The sequence below is a fragment of the Anastrepha obliqua genome, chromosome 3 (genome assembly GCF_027943255.1).
Source record: "Anastrepha obliqua isolate idAnaObli1 chromosome 3, idAnaObli1_1.0, whole genome shotgun sequence".
Lineage (NCBI taxonomy): Eukaryota > Metazoa > Arthropoda > Insecta > Diptera > Tephritidae > Anastrepha > Anastrepha obliqua.
The window spans coordinates 71687580-71702462 of NC_072894.1; the positions used below are offsets into that span (position 1 = coordinate 71687580).

General features: G+C 37.7%; 1 protein-coding gene across 1 annotated transcript in view; it reads left to right on the forward strand.

Annotated features, from left to right (window-relative positions):
- The first annotated feature begins 12031 nt into the window (after nt 1-12031).
- The window catches only part of LOC129242671 (uncharacterized), a 158860-nt gene continuing 156008 nt past the window's right edge, over nt 12032-14883 (forward strand). Inside the window, exon 1 of the mRNA XM_054879457.1 lies at nt 12032-12764. Coding sequence (XP_054735432.1) covers nt 12032-12764 — 733 coding nt within the window. The remainder of the gene's footprint in view (nt 12765-14883) is intronic.

Sequence of the window (14883 nt, forward strand, 5' to 3'; positions counted from 1 at the left end):
CCCTTTCTCTGTAACTCCAGACAATTCGGCTAATAGAACAAATGTTTTAGGTTTGAGCCTTACCAATGCATGTATTTAAGTTACCAATTACACAAAATGAATCTGCACGCGGGGCATGGAAATAGACATACAGTCAACATAATCCGAAATTTCACAGAACTTCCAATTGTAGTCAATGCCACAATTCTTTTAAAGCCATAAATACAGCCGCTCGTCTCAAGACCGACTTTAAGAATTTTATTTACATCTATCCAATAGCAAACATAGTCATTGAAAAGGTTTATTCTCAGCAGTTACATGAGTTTCAAACAAAAATAACATATTAAAAAATTGAGGAACTTGCAAAAATTTTTTAAACTAACTTAGTATTTAAATTGGTTATATTGTATGAGAGGATTAGCGCATTAATTTCGAGAGACAAACTTTGTTACATGGTGTTTAAAACTAACTGGTGGACTAGCTTCTTTGTTATTATAATTATGTTTGAACAATTTGTAGGTACTGGATAATCTTAATTTTTTGAGCTTTGTTTTCTAAAACTGTTTCGCACTTAAGCCATTTTCAGAGTGCAATGTAAGTTAATAATAATAATAATAATAATAATTGGCGCGTACACTTCTGTTAGGTGTTTGGCCGAGCTCCTCCTCCTATTTGTGGTGTGCGTCTTGATGTTGTTCCACAAATGGAGGGACCTACAGTTTCAAGCCGACTCCGAACGGCAGATATTTTTATGAGGAGCTTTTTCATGGCAGAAGTACACTCGGAGGTTTGCCGTTGCCTGCCGAGGGGCGACCGCTATTAGAAAAATGTTTTTATTAATTTTGCTTTCACCGAGATTCGAACCAACGACCTCTCTGTGAATTCCGAATGGTAATCACGCACCAACCCATTCGGCTACGGCGGCAATGTAAGTTACTTACTAAAAAATCAATGTTTTGTTGCTGCTAAAGTTCAACCAGTTGTTGTTTACGTCAATTGAGTCATTCTCCACCAGCACCTTGTGATTACGGTCTAACAGCAGAGGGGCCTTTCGTGTATACTTATACATAAGTACCTGTTTATCTCGCTGCCTTTCCAAGTTGAGGTCTTTTTCTATGTATATTTTAGTACCAGATAGGTACTTTGTATTTTTCGGAACCTCCGTTGCCACATCGATGGCCTCATATACACTTTAGTGCATATACAGGGTCCGGCACTCGAAGAGTAACCAATTAACTTTATTGTTAATGTAACTTTTATTCATTTTAAAAGAAACTTGCAAACTGTTGAAAGGTGCATGGTCTGTCACCGAAATATTTGTCTGCCTACGGCCTTAAAGTAACCTCTAGAATACTTTCCCGAAAATATTTCGCATTTGCCTTGACGCCAGGCTCGATGAAAACGATTAGAGAGCGCCCATCTGCGGTTACAGCGGCCAAACCATTACCTGTGGGCAGCACCCGCTACCCGCCTGTTGGCGAAACGATGACTAAAATTCTTGTATGAACGGTCGGTAAAATAAACCCTATCGTTTTAGGAGTTTACGAATTGCTCAATTTGAAAAATTTTCTTGTCGGAAAATACAATGTTCGGAAATTGACCGGTTTCGGCCAAGCGAATCAACTCCTTCGCTCTCTCAAGTTGTTGTTGTTGTAGCAGCATAAACATTCCCCATACTTACATGCGGGGAATGCTGCTGAAGTGACAGTCCTTCGCCGGATATAAATCCGGATCGTTTCGGTAACGTAGAACCGACTGTCGTGAAAGTCTGACTTGTTGCTACTTTGGTGTGAGAAAATGCGCCTTTGGATCTTGTAAGGTTTGACTTTGAGATCATTTTTCAATATGCGGCGGTTGCTACGCTCAAATATTTTCAGTTGTTTCGCTATTTGATTGGCACTTTGCCGCGGATTTCGCTTAAGTCGTTGCTTCACTTTCTGAACCATTTCACGTGACGTTGCACTCTTTTGATGACCAGATCCATGAGGTTTCGCGATGCTACCAGTATAATTGTAAAAAGTAATGGTGCAACAACCAAAACTTTCATTTACTTTAAGATGATCGCGCTCAGGAACAATCGCTGGTTGTGATTTTCCAGCCAAGTATAATTCAGTCACACTATTACCTGTGAAATCCATTATCGATTTTCTTTTTTCCCGTTTACTGTCAGCAAAATGCTTCCGCGCGCTTGTAGATAAATAATGCTCTGGACTGTCATTTAGGCAACTAACAGACAGCTGATACTCGAGAATCAGCTGCGCGAGCGGTCTGAAGTTGGTTACACTTCGAGTGCCGGACCCTGTACATATTTGTATATCTCTGTATCTATCGTGGATCCTCTATGTTGTTAACTACAACCGTTATGTGAACAAAGTCTTTATACCCTTGTGCACAAGCGCGCGCGGGTATAATAAAACTATAGAAACTAAATAAATACTGGTACTATGATACGTAAGTGCTGTCAAAAATAGCGGATGAAATTTGACTGAAAGCAAAGGAGTTCGTTTTTGTTAGTGCTTGGGTGCAAATACTTTGTGAATATGAAACGAAATTATATCAAATATAAAAAGCTTCTAAAATGCTCCTTGCACCAATGAGTCGCTAAGGGCATGCAATGAGGCAAGCAGCACTTCACAATACTAGAACAGCAACCGCTACCAAGGAAAGCCGTTACGCGCTATTTGTCTGAATAAATAACATCGTACGCCACTTGAAGCTTCCTCTCAGCAAGCATGGTGTTGATGGTGGGTCTCCGGAGTTGCGCTTAACTAAACCGTTTCCTATTCTATTGCAGTAGTGTGTGCATATACATACATACGAACATTTATTATTGCCAGCTCGAACAACAAATTGTGTGTCACAAGGCTTGTAACGAATATGATATTGTAATCTATTAAATGCACACATACATATGTAAGTATGTAGTATTGTACCAACACACGTGTACCGTTTGAATCTGGCAAATGTGGAGGTGGAAAGAGGGGCGAAAGGGAAGTTTGCGGGTGACAGAAATACGCGTGGAACAGTGATGTTGATATATCTTTGCAGTGGTTTTCGCTTGCTTAGTAAGGCGAGAGCGTGCGAGAGGGCAAAAATGAAAGCAGCAAACACAATTTGGCAGACAGAGAATGTGGACGCAGGCAAGTGCCGGTGAGCAATACCGACAACGGAAGCGAAAGAATAAAACGTGGGCTATAAATTTAAGCGTTCCATATTTCGTGGGCTATGTGGGACAGTGAAAAAAGAGGGGGAACATAAAATACAAGAAAACGAAGGACTATGCACGCAGCGGTAACATCGTCTAGAGTGACATAAACCGCTTTCAGTTGTATCAGTCTTCGTCGGGTAAATAAATGCATAGTACACGCCAATTGGGTGTAGAGAACCGCTACTGTAAGGATTTTTATCCAACTTTCACCTGCTGCTTTCATACTCGCAGATGCGTGCGTATGCGGGTTTGTGCTTCTGTATCGCCTTGATGTAGTGCATTGTTGGTGCTTGCAACTCAACCCATTTCGGTGAGTTATGATTTGAAAGTGAAAGTTATTATCCACAAATAACCTAGCTGGTGACCCATTAAGCATGCACATACAAGTATAAAAAGCACAGCAAAAGGTGAGATGAGTAAAATACTCGTATGCAACGTATTAAGAAACACGTATACGCCATGGCGCACATTGTCTGTGGGTACGCGTGTGTTGCCTGTAGTTGCATACATATACTCATGCTTGTCCATGATGCATGAAAGTATATGTAAACAAACGCGCTTGTTAATGGGTCAATGTGACCACGCTGCGGCATGATAACACAAATAACACAAAAACAAAAGATAAATAAATGCAATGAAAAGTGTAAGTGATATAAAACCAAGTAGGGAAGTGGTAAACTCAGCCCGGAGTGAGCTTTATGCGCCCGCACAATAGCTAACTCAGAATTTTAGCTTGTAAAATCACTGGACGGACGGAAATTTAGTCGTAACATATGAAAAAGTGGGAGTGGCAACCTCCTTTTTTAATTGTACTTGCGATGTAAACATACATCTGGTCTGGGTGTTTTGTATACTCATGTGTATGAATATGTCTATATTTATCTTAAATCCTTTATGCTGCTGCATACAACCGTTATGTGAACAAAATAATAATACCCTGCGCACAAGTGCACGCGGGTATAAATTAAAGCAATGCAAAATGACTGTTTTGCGAAAAGACAACAAAAACATGGGAAACATAAATCACAATTAATCGCATGTAGGAGAAATGAAAAAAAAAACCGTAAATCTGCTGATCAACGATACAAAAGCGTTTAAAGTCTTACTTCCTTTAAGAATTAAAAGCGAAAATTGGTAGGGGTAGTTTGGCTTGATATAAATTAGTTCATATAGAAAAAAATATTTAATTTCATTCTCATTTAAGAGGGAACACCACTGTGAACACGTAGAAATTAAGAAATTTTCATGAGTTTTCTTTATAAGTAGGGATGATTATTTGAGGATCGAACTATACTGACACAAATTTGTATAAAAAAATATTAAAAATTGCAATTGTTAATAATATTAATGCAATGACGCCATAAAAATCTGATGCACCCTGGTGGCCACGATACCGCGGTGAAAAATCATCTGAAAGCAAAAACCAAAAAAATTCTTAATCTTTACATCAATGGCTATCGTAGTACGTGGCGGCTTTTTTTATTTTTTTTTTTTGAGAAAATGGTGCAGTTTTGAAAAATGAGTTTGTGTTTTTACTCTATTTTTTGTTTTCGAAAGGCCAATACATGTTCAAAAAGTAAAAAAAAACAAAAATTAAAATCGGTTCATAAGTTTTTGAGAAATCGAGGCCACCGTGTAGTTTTGAGAAAAACGCGTTTAAAGTTTTCATTGGCGGTGCTCAGTGAGAGCGCTCAGTATTAATTAGCGCTAATTGAAATGATATGTAAAGTATAACCTCGTCAGATTTTAACTTAAATTTTTTTGTACATATGTGCGTTCGCGCTGGTTTCTGAATGGTTAGGGCATATTTTGACGAGACTTTTGCCTAAAGCTAAAATATTTACATTTAGAGCTTGAAGATGAGAATGTTTTAAAAAACTTGTTTTAAAACTTTCATTATTTTTTAATGAGTACAATAATCAAAGAACTGGCCATCATAATGTTTAACTTTTGCCAATAATTTATGGAAGTTTTGCCAAAAAGGCCATTCCCCTTCTGAGGCCAAGAAATAATTAAGCCAAGTTTTTACGACTTCATTTGAAGATAGCCGTTCCTAAAAGATTATCCCGCTTACGAAATCATTGCTTACGGTGAGTGTGACAAGAGAACCGCTGCACTGATTTATAAATACTTTGTAAACATTGTACCAACATGAGGGAATCATTGATAAGATATAAAATCAGCTACTTACATCCAGACGCATATTCTTAAATAGTCCCATATTGTCAAAACTCTGTTCAAACGAAATAATTTTTTCAAAGGAAAAACTAGTCTATGACAACTTTGCCAGATTTTAAAAGTTCCTATTACAAAACTCTTTCAGGTGCCTCCAATAATGAATATTTGACTTCGAAATCGATGCGTCCAGTTTGCCGGACTTTCCGCATTCAAATGTATTTATTTCCAAGAATATTTGCGCTTATCACTTGACACGACACGACTATTGGAGCCCCAAAAGCAAGTAGAATTATCATTCACCATCGAGAGTCTACCAAATCCCAATAGTTCAAGACGTTTTCCTGTTTGAATAGTACCGAAACAGACAAATTACGTTCAAGAGAGCCCAGTGTATACAATTGAATGGCTATAAAATAAAAATGTTTCCCCTTCAATTTTTCAATTTTCTTTTCTCTTAAAATACATTTACAATCTAAGGAATATCTTTTCAATGTTTTAAGCTAAATAGAAAGTCAAAAAAGTCCCATAAAGTCAGTGAAGCGATGAGCGTCGAACGAAAGATGAGTAAAAATGAAACTTTAATCCCGTTTTTCTCGAAATTAATTTTTTCCACGCTGTCGAATATAACTAAAAAAGTACTCAAGATATGAACTTGAAAATTTACAGGGATATTCTTTAACATATTGGCCTTTGCATTTACCTCAAATTTTATATTAATTATCACTAACAATATAGATAATAAATACTCTCAATATTTCGCAAAAATGATTTAAAACTCGATGTCTATCTCTTAAGTTATCGGACTCTTAAAAATGCCCGATAAATCATTCATGACTACAAAGAACCAAATTACTTAAACATTTTTAAAATGCCTTCACTTTACTTATTTCTTACTCGTTTTCGGACGAAGTGCAACTTAAAAAATATGCATTAAGTTGTTTCTTCGTCTTCTTTAGGCTATTCAAAGCTTTTTTCTTGTGAGATCCAAAGCTGTGCCTCATAAGTCAAATATTTTAAGTTTAATTTTACTGTGTGTGTATAAATAACACTGTACGAAAAAATTAACCTTTTCCAAAATAAAAAGGTTCCGACAATGGATTCCAGTAAAGAACACTAAACGAAAATGAAAGTGTATCGGCTATTGCGAAGCTTACGTCGGACTTTTTTATGGGGAACCCAGTTGTATTCTACTTAAGTATTTATATACCCCAAGTAAATGTTTTCTTGACTCCTTGAAACAAATTTGTAAATAAAGAATCGCCGAAAGCAAGATGAGTGAACAGGCAATGGCATTGAAGGTTCTAACCACTTATTTACATGCACCTTAAACCCACTTACTTAACATCCCTCCTCCGTTGGACACACTCCGTCGAAACAACTTGTTTCTTGAGCCTCCCGTTAGTAGACAGCTTCATGGCGATTCTGCTTATATTAAAAAAAAAATGGTTTTGAATTAAATATTTCTAAGGGTTAGGGGTAGTCAGAGGCCCGATAAAATGATGATTTTTAATAATTTCTTTTTGCTCCTCAATTGCTTCATTTTACAAAAATAAAAGCATAGCATGCATATATCATATTTCGATTTAGTAACATTTCAAAACAAGAAAATTAATAATTGTAAAAGTTGTCGCTGTTTGTGTGGAGCCCGTTTCTCCAGAAGTCTCTTGCGGTGAGCATCACAAGTCCTTGAAGATTCATCTAAAATCAATCGGACAAGAGAAATTAGTTTTATTAATAGATAATCTTGTACCTGATCGAAGCTTTTTTTCAAAATTAACAATATTGCGGCCTCAGGAAATATTTTCCAGTTTTCGAGAAAAAAACCGGCAATTAATTGTTTAAAAAAAATCGAAATTAAAAAAAAAAAACCATTCGATCAGGTACGAGTTATTGATGTTTTTCAAAGACAGTATACATTTTATTGAAATTTACCAATAGGGTTTTAAGTTAGAGTGATCACCAGTTCAAAAAACATAGTTTTGGGGAAAACGCATTTTAAGTTTCCCTATCTGCTCCGTAACGCCCGAGCGCCCTTTGTTAATTGTTGAATGACTCGAAAAGTATTTGTCGGATTCACTTAAAATTTTCACACAATATTTTTAAGATTTTTTTTTTCAAACAAAATTATATTTGAAATTCCTATTCCCAACGTTAATTGGGTAAAAAATGTAATATGTAAAGTGTGGTTAAATTTTAAGGGCCGATTTTGAATGTGAACCACACCTAAACGTGAAGCTTTTTTCTGCATTTCATTTGACATGTTTTAATTTCAGAGCAACTCAATTTGAACTACAGAAAGATACCCAATCGAGCAACGCGTTAAAGTTATTTAGGCTTATTATTTTTCGGTCAATTTAATCGACCAAATGTGCGTACAAACGGAAAAATTGTGCAAAAGTTTGAGTAAACCGGGTCTGTAAGAGATGTGAAAACATCAGTGCATGCTCGTACAGCTCGTACTGCAGAAAATATTGCTGCTGTTCGCGATAGTGTGGTTGAACAGCCGTCTACCTCAACTCGTCGTCCTGCCCAACAATTGCACATCTCACGCTCGTCGTTGATTAACATTATGCATAAATACTTGCATTTACACGCTTACAAGGTGCAATTGACTCAAGAACTAAACGCTCTTGACCATTACAAGCGTCCTCAATGGTCAGAATGGCGGCAGGAAATGGCAACAGTGAATGACCAATTTTCGAAGAAAATCATCTTCAGTGATGAGGCACATTTTCACCTCAGTGGATTCGTCAATAAGTAGAATTGCCGCATGGGCGAATGATAATCCAAGAGTGATTGTCCAAAAACCAATGCACCGACAAAGAGTGACTGTTTGGTGCGGTTTATGGGCCGGCGGCATCATTGGGCCGTATTTTTTCCAAAATGTGGCCGGTCAGGCAGTTACTGCGAATAGTATTCGCTATCGTGAGATGTTAATGAACTCAATAAGCCGTGGCATTTTCTTCATGCTTTGAACCAGTTTTTCTGCGTAGCCCGTCGACAACTTGACGCATGAGTTGCTTTAAATAGTAGACTATACAGGATGACCGATATGAAGTGTTACCTATTCAAAACACTATAATTTTTTTGTGTGAAATTAGTTTTCATTGATTTCAAAGACAAAATTGTTCACAATTAATGACTACAATTTTAGCATATATTCACTTCAGCTCGATATGACCATCTTTTGCCTTGACTATAGCCTTCAAACGGTCAAAAAATGAGTTCCATGCTGCACGAATGTGATCTTGAGGTATTTTGGCCCATTCTCGTATAATAGCTTTTTTCAGCGCATCCATACTGGAACATTTTTTAGTCCTCATCTTGCTCTCCAAAATGGACCAGATGGTATGGTCCATCGGATTTGCGTCTGGTGAAGTCGAAAGTCATTGTGTGGACGAAATGAAATGTGAGCTTTATGAGACGGTGCCGAGCCCTGTTGGTACGTCCATGGTCTACGACCGAAATGTTTGCGTGTCCACTGCTCTAAAGCAGCTTCTAAAACATTTTCCCGACAATAAGTTGCATTCACTTTGACACCAGGTTCGATAAAATTTTTTTCATCAGAAAACACAATGTTAGGAAATTCGCTACGTTCGTGCAAGCGCAACAAGTCCTTTGCTCTTTCGCAACGAACTTTGTTTTTCTGGGGTGAAAGATCGTGTGCTTTTGGGAACTTGTAAGCCTTGACCTTGAGCTCATTTTTCAATATGCGCCGAATGCTGCCTTGCAATATTTTCAGTTCTTTGGTCATTTTTCTTCCACTTCGACGTGGATTTCGTTCAAGTCGAGCCTTCACTTTCCGAACCATTTCTGGCGTTGTTGTGGTTTTTTTGGTCCACCTCCATAGCGTTTTGCAATGCTACCAGTATTATTATAACGTTTTATAGTGCGATACACAAACATTTTATTCATTTTGAGGTGACTGAGCTCACGAACAATGGCTGGTTGTGATTTCCAGCCAAATATAACGCAATCACACTATTACGTTTGAATTCCATCACAGAAAAAAAAATTCAACAAAACTGAGACGCAAATGCTTTTGATGGCTTATAAACAATATATTGAACTGTCGTTAGAACAATTTTGACGTTGATGTCATGAGCTGTATCTGTACAAGCAGTATGAAGTTGGTAACATTTCATATCGTTCACCCTGTATTTTCCACAAGATGCGTTTTCATAATTTCTCACACACTTACAATGGGGTTCGCGTCTCGGGACTGGGAAGGCCAGTCCATTACTCTGACGCCATTTTCTGGTTTTGTTGTTTCTCACTGTGCTTTCCTGAGAGTTGTGGTATTGACGATGTGGGACGGTAGGATATGTTCGCCTCCATCAGTAGAGCGTGCTTGGCGTAGTTGTACACTTTGTACCACTGATTTCACATCGCAACAAACTTTTTGATTTTCTAATTACTTTTGCAGCGTGGTAAGATAATTTCGGCCCTTTCGAATGCGTGTGTTAAAATACTGCCTCGAAACGCTTCGTGTACTTCTCATTTTTGTTTGGTTTTCATGACAAAAAAGTTTATTATTATTTATTTATTCTTTGTAAATCTAGATATTTCCCACAAGCCACCACGAAAATACTTAACAATAATAGTTTATACTTATCTTTTCTACATAATGCATTCAATGGCAATGTAAAAGTTTACTTAGAAGACGAAAAATGAAAAGCCGTAGAATTTGAAGTTTTATTAAATGCTTTCATTATTCAATAGATGAATTTTGCCAAAGGTGAGGTGGCCTCCATATAAGGTTGTCATATTCAAGATAAGTTCTTAACCGATCTAGTGTTAGTTCGTCTATAAGAAAAATACACACACACAATTTTCTATTAATTTTTTGTATAGAAATTGAGAAACCTTTCCATTGAACTGGGAACCCAATTTCACTTAAATTACTTCGATTAATCCAATGTTTCAAGTAAATTTTCACCATTGACACATTTGATTTCATGTTTGAACTCCCGAATTGTTTCTAGTTGTTGTCTGATCTATAAGTAGTCAATTCGCTGCTTCTATAGTATGCGACCAATTCACGTCATCGTGTCGGCTGATAATTCGATCTTTGAAAACAGTGCATAATAGTGCAATAAAAATGTTGGCTGTGTGTCATTGCTGCTGATAGAAGTTAAGTTGGTTTTTTTTATTAGTAATGCCTTTTCGAGCAACTCTGTATAAAATTTTACCCACAATATTTTTTTTGGCTTCCTGTTATGTCGTTTTAAATCCAAAAAGGACGGAGAGGGTAAGCTCGGATAAGTAAGTAATTATTTTTGGTTTCATTGTCATAATGCTGATGTACTCTGTTTAGCTGATATTGAAACTATCTAAAATATCGAATTGTTCTTAATGTTTTGTGCGTATTCTGGGTTAATTAGTTACTAGTGCAACAGTTCTATTGAAATGCAACGTCGATTATTTCATCTTCTTCAATTTAAGGTAGCAAAATGCCAGTTCAGTCGCCAATGACGTCGCCTAACCATGTGCGGCATCAAACAGTCATTCGTTTTGAATGCAACGGCTTCAACAATTCAGTTTGTAATGATAGCCGCCGCGGCGGGAATATTTTCTTGCCGTGAGTCGCCCATTTTTTTCAGACAAAAGTCTCTGTCAGAAATTTGTTCGCGTTGCTAGACCTGCGAGAATAACCGTTACTGTGGTCCAAAAGCCATGAGACTTTTTCCCAGAAAACTCGCACACACTCGAAGAAAAGCCGATTCATTCACAACGAGTCACTGTTTGGTGCGGATTTTGGTCGAGAGGCATCATTGGTCCATTTTTCTTCGAAAATGAGCGAGGAGTGGCCGTAACCGTCAATGGAGAGCGTTACCGGGCCATGTTGAACGAATTTTTGTTGAAGAGAAGGATATTGGTGGCATTTGGTTCCAACAAGATGGCGCTACTTGCCACACAGCGAATGCTACGATCAATCTTTTGCGCACTGTCTTCGAAGATCGCATTATCAGCCGAAATTCTGATATCGTTTGGCCTCCTCGGAGCTGCGATTTGACGCCGTTGGATTATTATCTTTGAGGTACCGTCAAAGACCAGTGTTATGCCAACAAACCAGCAACAATTGATGCACTGAAGACGAACATACGCGATGTCATAGCTGAAATACAGCCGCATACAATCGAAAATGTGTTGAAAAATTGGAGCGATCGTATGGGATGGTGAATGGCTAGCCGAGGCAGCCATATGAATGAAGTTGTGTTCCATTCTTCATTAACCGGAAGGATTGTACTTCAAAATAAAAAAAAAAAGTTTGGAAAAATATTGAGTAGTTTCTTTTTTATAGCATATTTAGTTCCGTAAAGTTATATGGCGGACTCTTTACCTCTTTATTGTTTGAATTTTGACAATTTAAAGTGATAGTTAATTACCCTTTAATAATATAACTACTAACCATTAACTAATTTATAAAACATTTTAAACGTTTTACATTTTTCAGATCACCAAAATGCACTTCAAGATGTGACCACAAAATATTTTGCCAGTAATAAAGTTATGCAGCAAGTTGTAGTTGTATTAGAGCCAAAAGTATGGCATATAGCTAACATCTAAAAAGTCTGATCTTCAAAAAATGTTTGCCAGCAGAAAAACTTCAACAAATTTCTGTGTCCTCACCACCTCTTAAATGTACGCTAATAAGCCCAAAAAATGCGTTTTCCATTGCGACGCAACGCGAATGTCCTAGACACGCTTCTATCCGAGTCCTTACACATTTTGGTGGTGTTCAGCATAATGGGTTGGCCATTTAGTGGCATGCAACAGTGTGAAACCAAGGGGATGAATGCGGGAAGTATACAACAACATAACAAACAACAACATCTTGAACCACACCTGCATCAACAATACCACCAACAAAATAAACAAAACCAACCATACCAACAATTTCACAAAGCGACTACGCATAAAATGCGCTACACGCAAACTGTAGCAATGCCAGCTGTAGAAGCAGGACCCCTGTCAGGATTAACATTCCGACATAGTGAAATAGTAGCAGCAGTGCCAGCAATATATACATCAAAAGCATCCTCGTCAATGTCGTCATCATTAGGCACGCATGACATGCACTCGCCCTTACAGATAATTCCAAAAGATTATCAACATAAAAGTGCGCCCACGAGTACTGCTAGAGGCAACGTGCCGTATACGCAACCAATCGCAACGACCACTTTGTCAGCAACTAACGAAGGCACTGCCCATTCCAGCGTCAGTGTTACTGATCTGAGCAATAAAAATGTTAATGGTGTTAGTGCCCAGCCTGCGGATATCGGGCCACTCTCCGCGCTGGCCTCCCCATTCGCCCTGTTAGCGCTGCATCGAGTTTCAAAGGACACGCAACACAGCAGCGCTTACGCAGAGCTTCCGCCTACCAGTAGCTCGAATGGTGAGTGGTGCTTGTTATTTCGAATTCTATTTCACTTTTTATTTGTTTTTGGTTGTATTTCTTAGCGACAGTAGTCACTCATAATTCATATTTTTCCGTTGAACTTGAAAGTGAATTGTATGCAGTCGAGTGAGAAGGGGCGAAGTTGCTATATTTGTTGGTGTCGTTTTCGAACAATTTGTATGCGTGAAGATTTTAAGATTTCCAAGTTTACATGTGCGTTTCAAGGTGTGGCGAATTAGTCCTCCTTGAATATATTTTATTATTTCATTTTGTCTGTAATTCTACTTAAATTTGTTTTTTGTACTTATTTGAGGAAATAATTTTAATTTTTGTGTATACCGCTGTGAGAAAAATAAAAAATATAATTTGAAGAGCATGAAGAGCATTAATATCTAGATAAGTACTGTTAAATATTTATGAGAAAGAATAATTTTAAGTAAAATTTGATAATGTTAATGCTTATCTTGGAAATACCATTGATATACCATATAAATCTTACTACTAAGGAAACATCAGATGACAAGCGAACTGCTCACATTTCATTTGAAGTCATTTACAACTGCCATGTATTGCTCTGTATGTGCAACTGGTAACATAATTGGCAAATAATTTGGCCTTGTCTCAGGTTAAAAGTGTGACAAATGATGAGCGCTCTAGCAGAGAATTACTACCTGGTATGCGTACTCGGATTTTATACTTAAGTCAGGGTTATGGGTCCTATATTGGTATCGAACTTCTCGTAAGGATCTATGAACTGACACTAATTTTACACAAAAAGTCTCAATTCAAGGCGGTGCAGCACACGTTAGGGCTGTATGGCCGGGAAATGTTGGTGTACGTATGCAAATACTGGACTTATACACCAAGTCAAAGTAGTCTGTTTTCTGTTTTTCCTCACTCACAGGATTAAAATGACCAAATTTTCAGGTGAACGTCAGTAGGACGAATCCTATAATATTAAGTGTCAACGGGTTCATCTAGCAAAAAGAAAGAGACTATGAGCAGCCGAAAGCTATTGACTCTCTATGTTTGACTTCCTACACCGCAAATACTCAAGCACTCTCAATGGCTACCACTAAGTTTTCTAACGCCCTCCTTCGGTTCTACTGTTGTGGATTTGGTTATGAAGTTTACTTCCTGTGCCGAATTTAATATCAGATGGCTTACTGTGGGATCCAATTGGTACACATAGGGATCTATTGCGGTCTAATTAATTTTAGTTATCATGATTGACCTTCTCTGTTATTTTTTTGGGTACCATTTGCACTTCAATTGTCTCATACCCAAACAATCGTCTTTTGCACTTAACGCTGATCCAATGTTGACTACTAAGAACTTCCATAAGAGTCACGCGATTATCTAAAACTAAATTAAAATTTTCTTAATATGAAAAGTCAAACGAAGTCAAAGCATCAATTCTTGAATTAGTAATAGAAATCTAAGTACACAATGCATTGCTGTAATCCAATAGTTAAATAGTTCGAAATTTAATACCTTTAAAATACAGTGGGTGCTTGGACGAGCTCCTCCTCCTATTTGTAACGTACGTCTTGATGTTGTTCCACAAATGGGGGTACTTACAGTTTTAAGCCGATTCCGAATAGCAGAAATTTCTTATGAGGCGCTTTTTTATAACAGAAATACACTCGGAGGCTTGCCGTTGCCTGCCAAGGGGTGACCCCTATTAGAAAAACTTTCTTTATTTTGGTGTTAGAGATTCGAGCCTACGCACTCCGAATGGTAGTCCCGCACCAAGCCATTTGGCTACGGCTGCTGCAATATGAGCCACATAAATCTATGGAATCTTACACTTCAAGTTTGAAGAAATTAGGTGATTTGCTGACGTAATAAGTGATATACGAAAAAATTAACACAACCACTTCTTATGTGAATTCGTTCCCAGAAAGTCGTAAGAAGAGCGGTTGCTACAATTTTGTTTCGGATGGCCAAATCTTGTATTCCTTAGGTCTAACTACTACTTATTGGCGAGCGCAATAAAGAACGCGTAACTTGGAAGACTCATATATACAGGGTGATCCATGTAGTATTTTTTTAAATCATATGCTATTGTGACAGCTCGTTCCCCTTAGAAAGTCGTACCCTCTAGAAAGTTAGC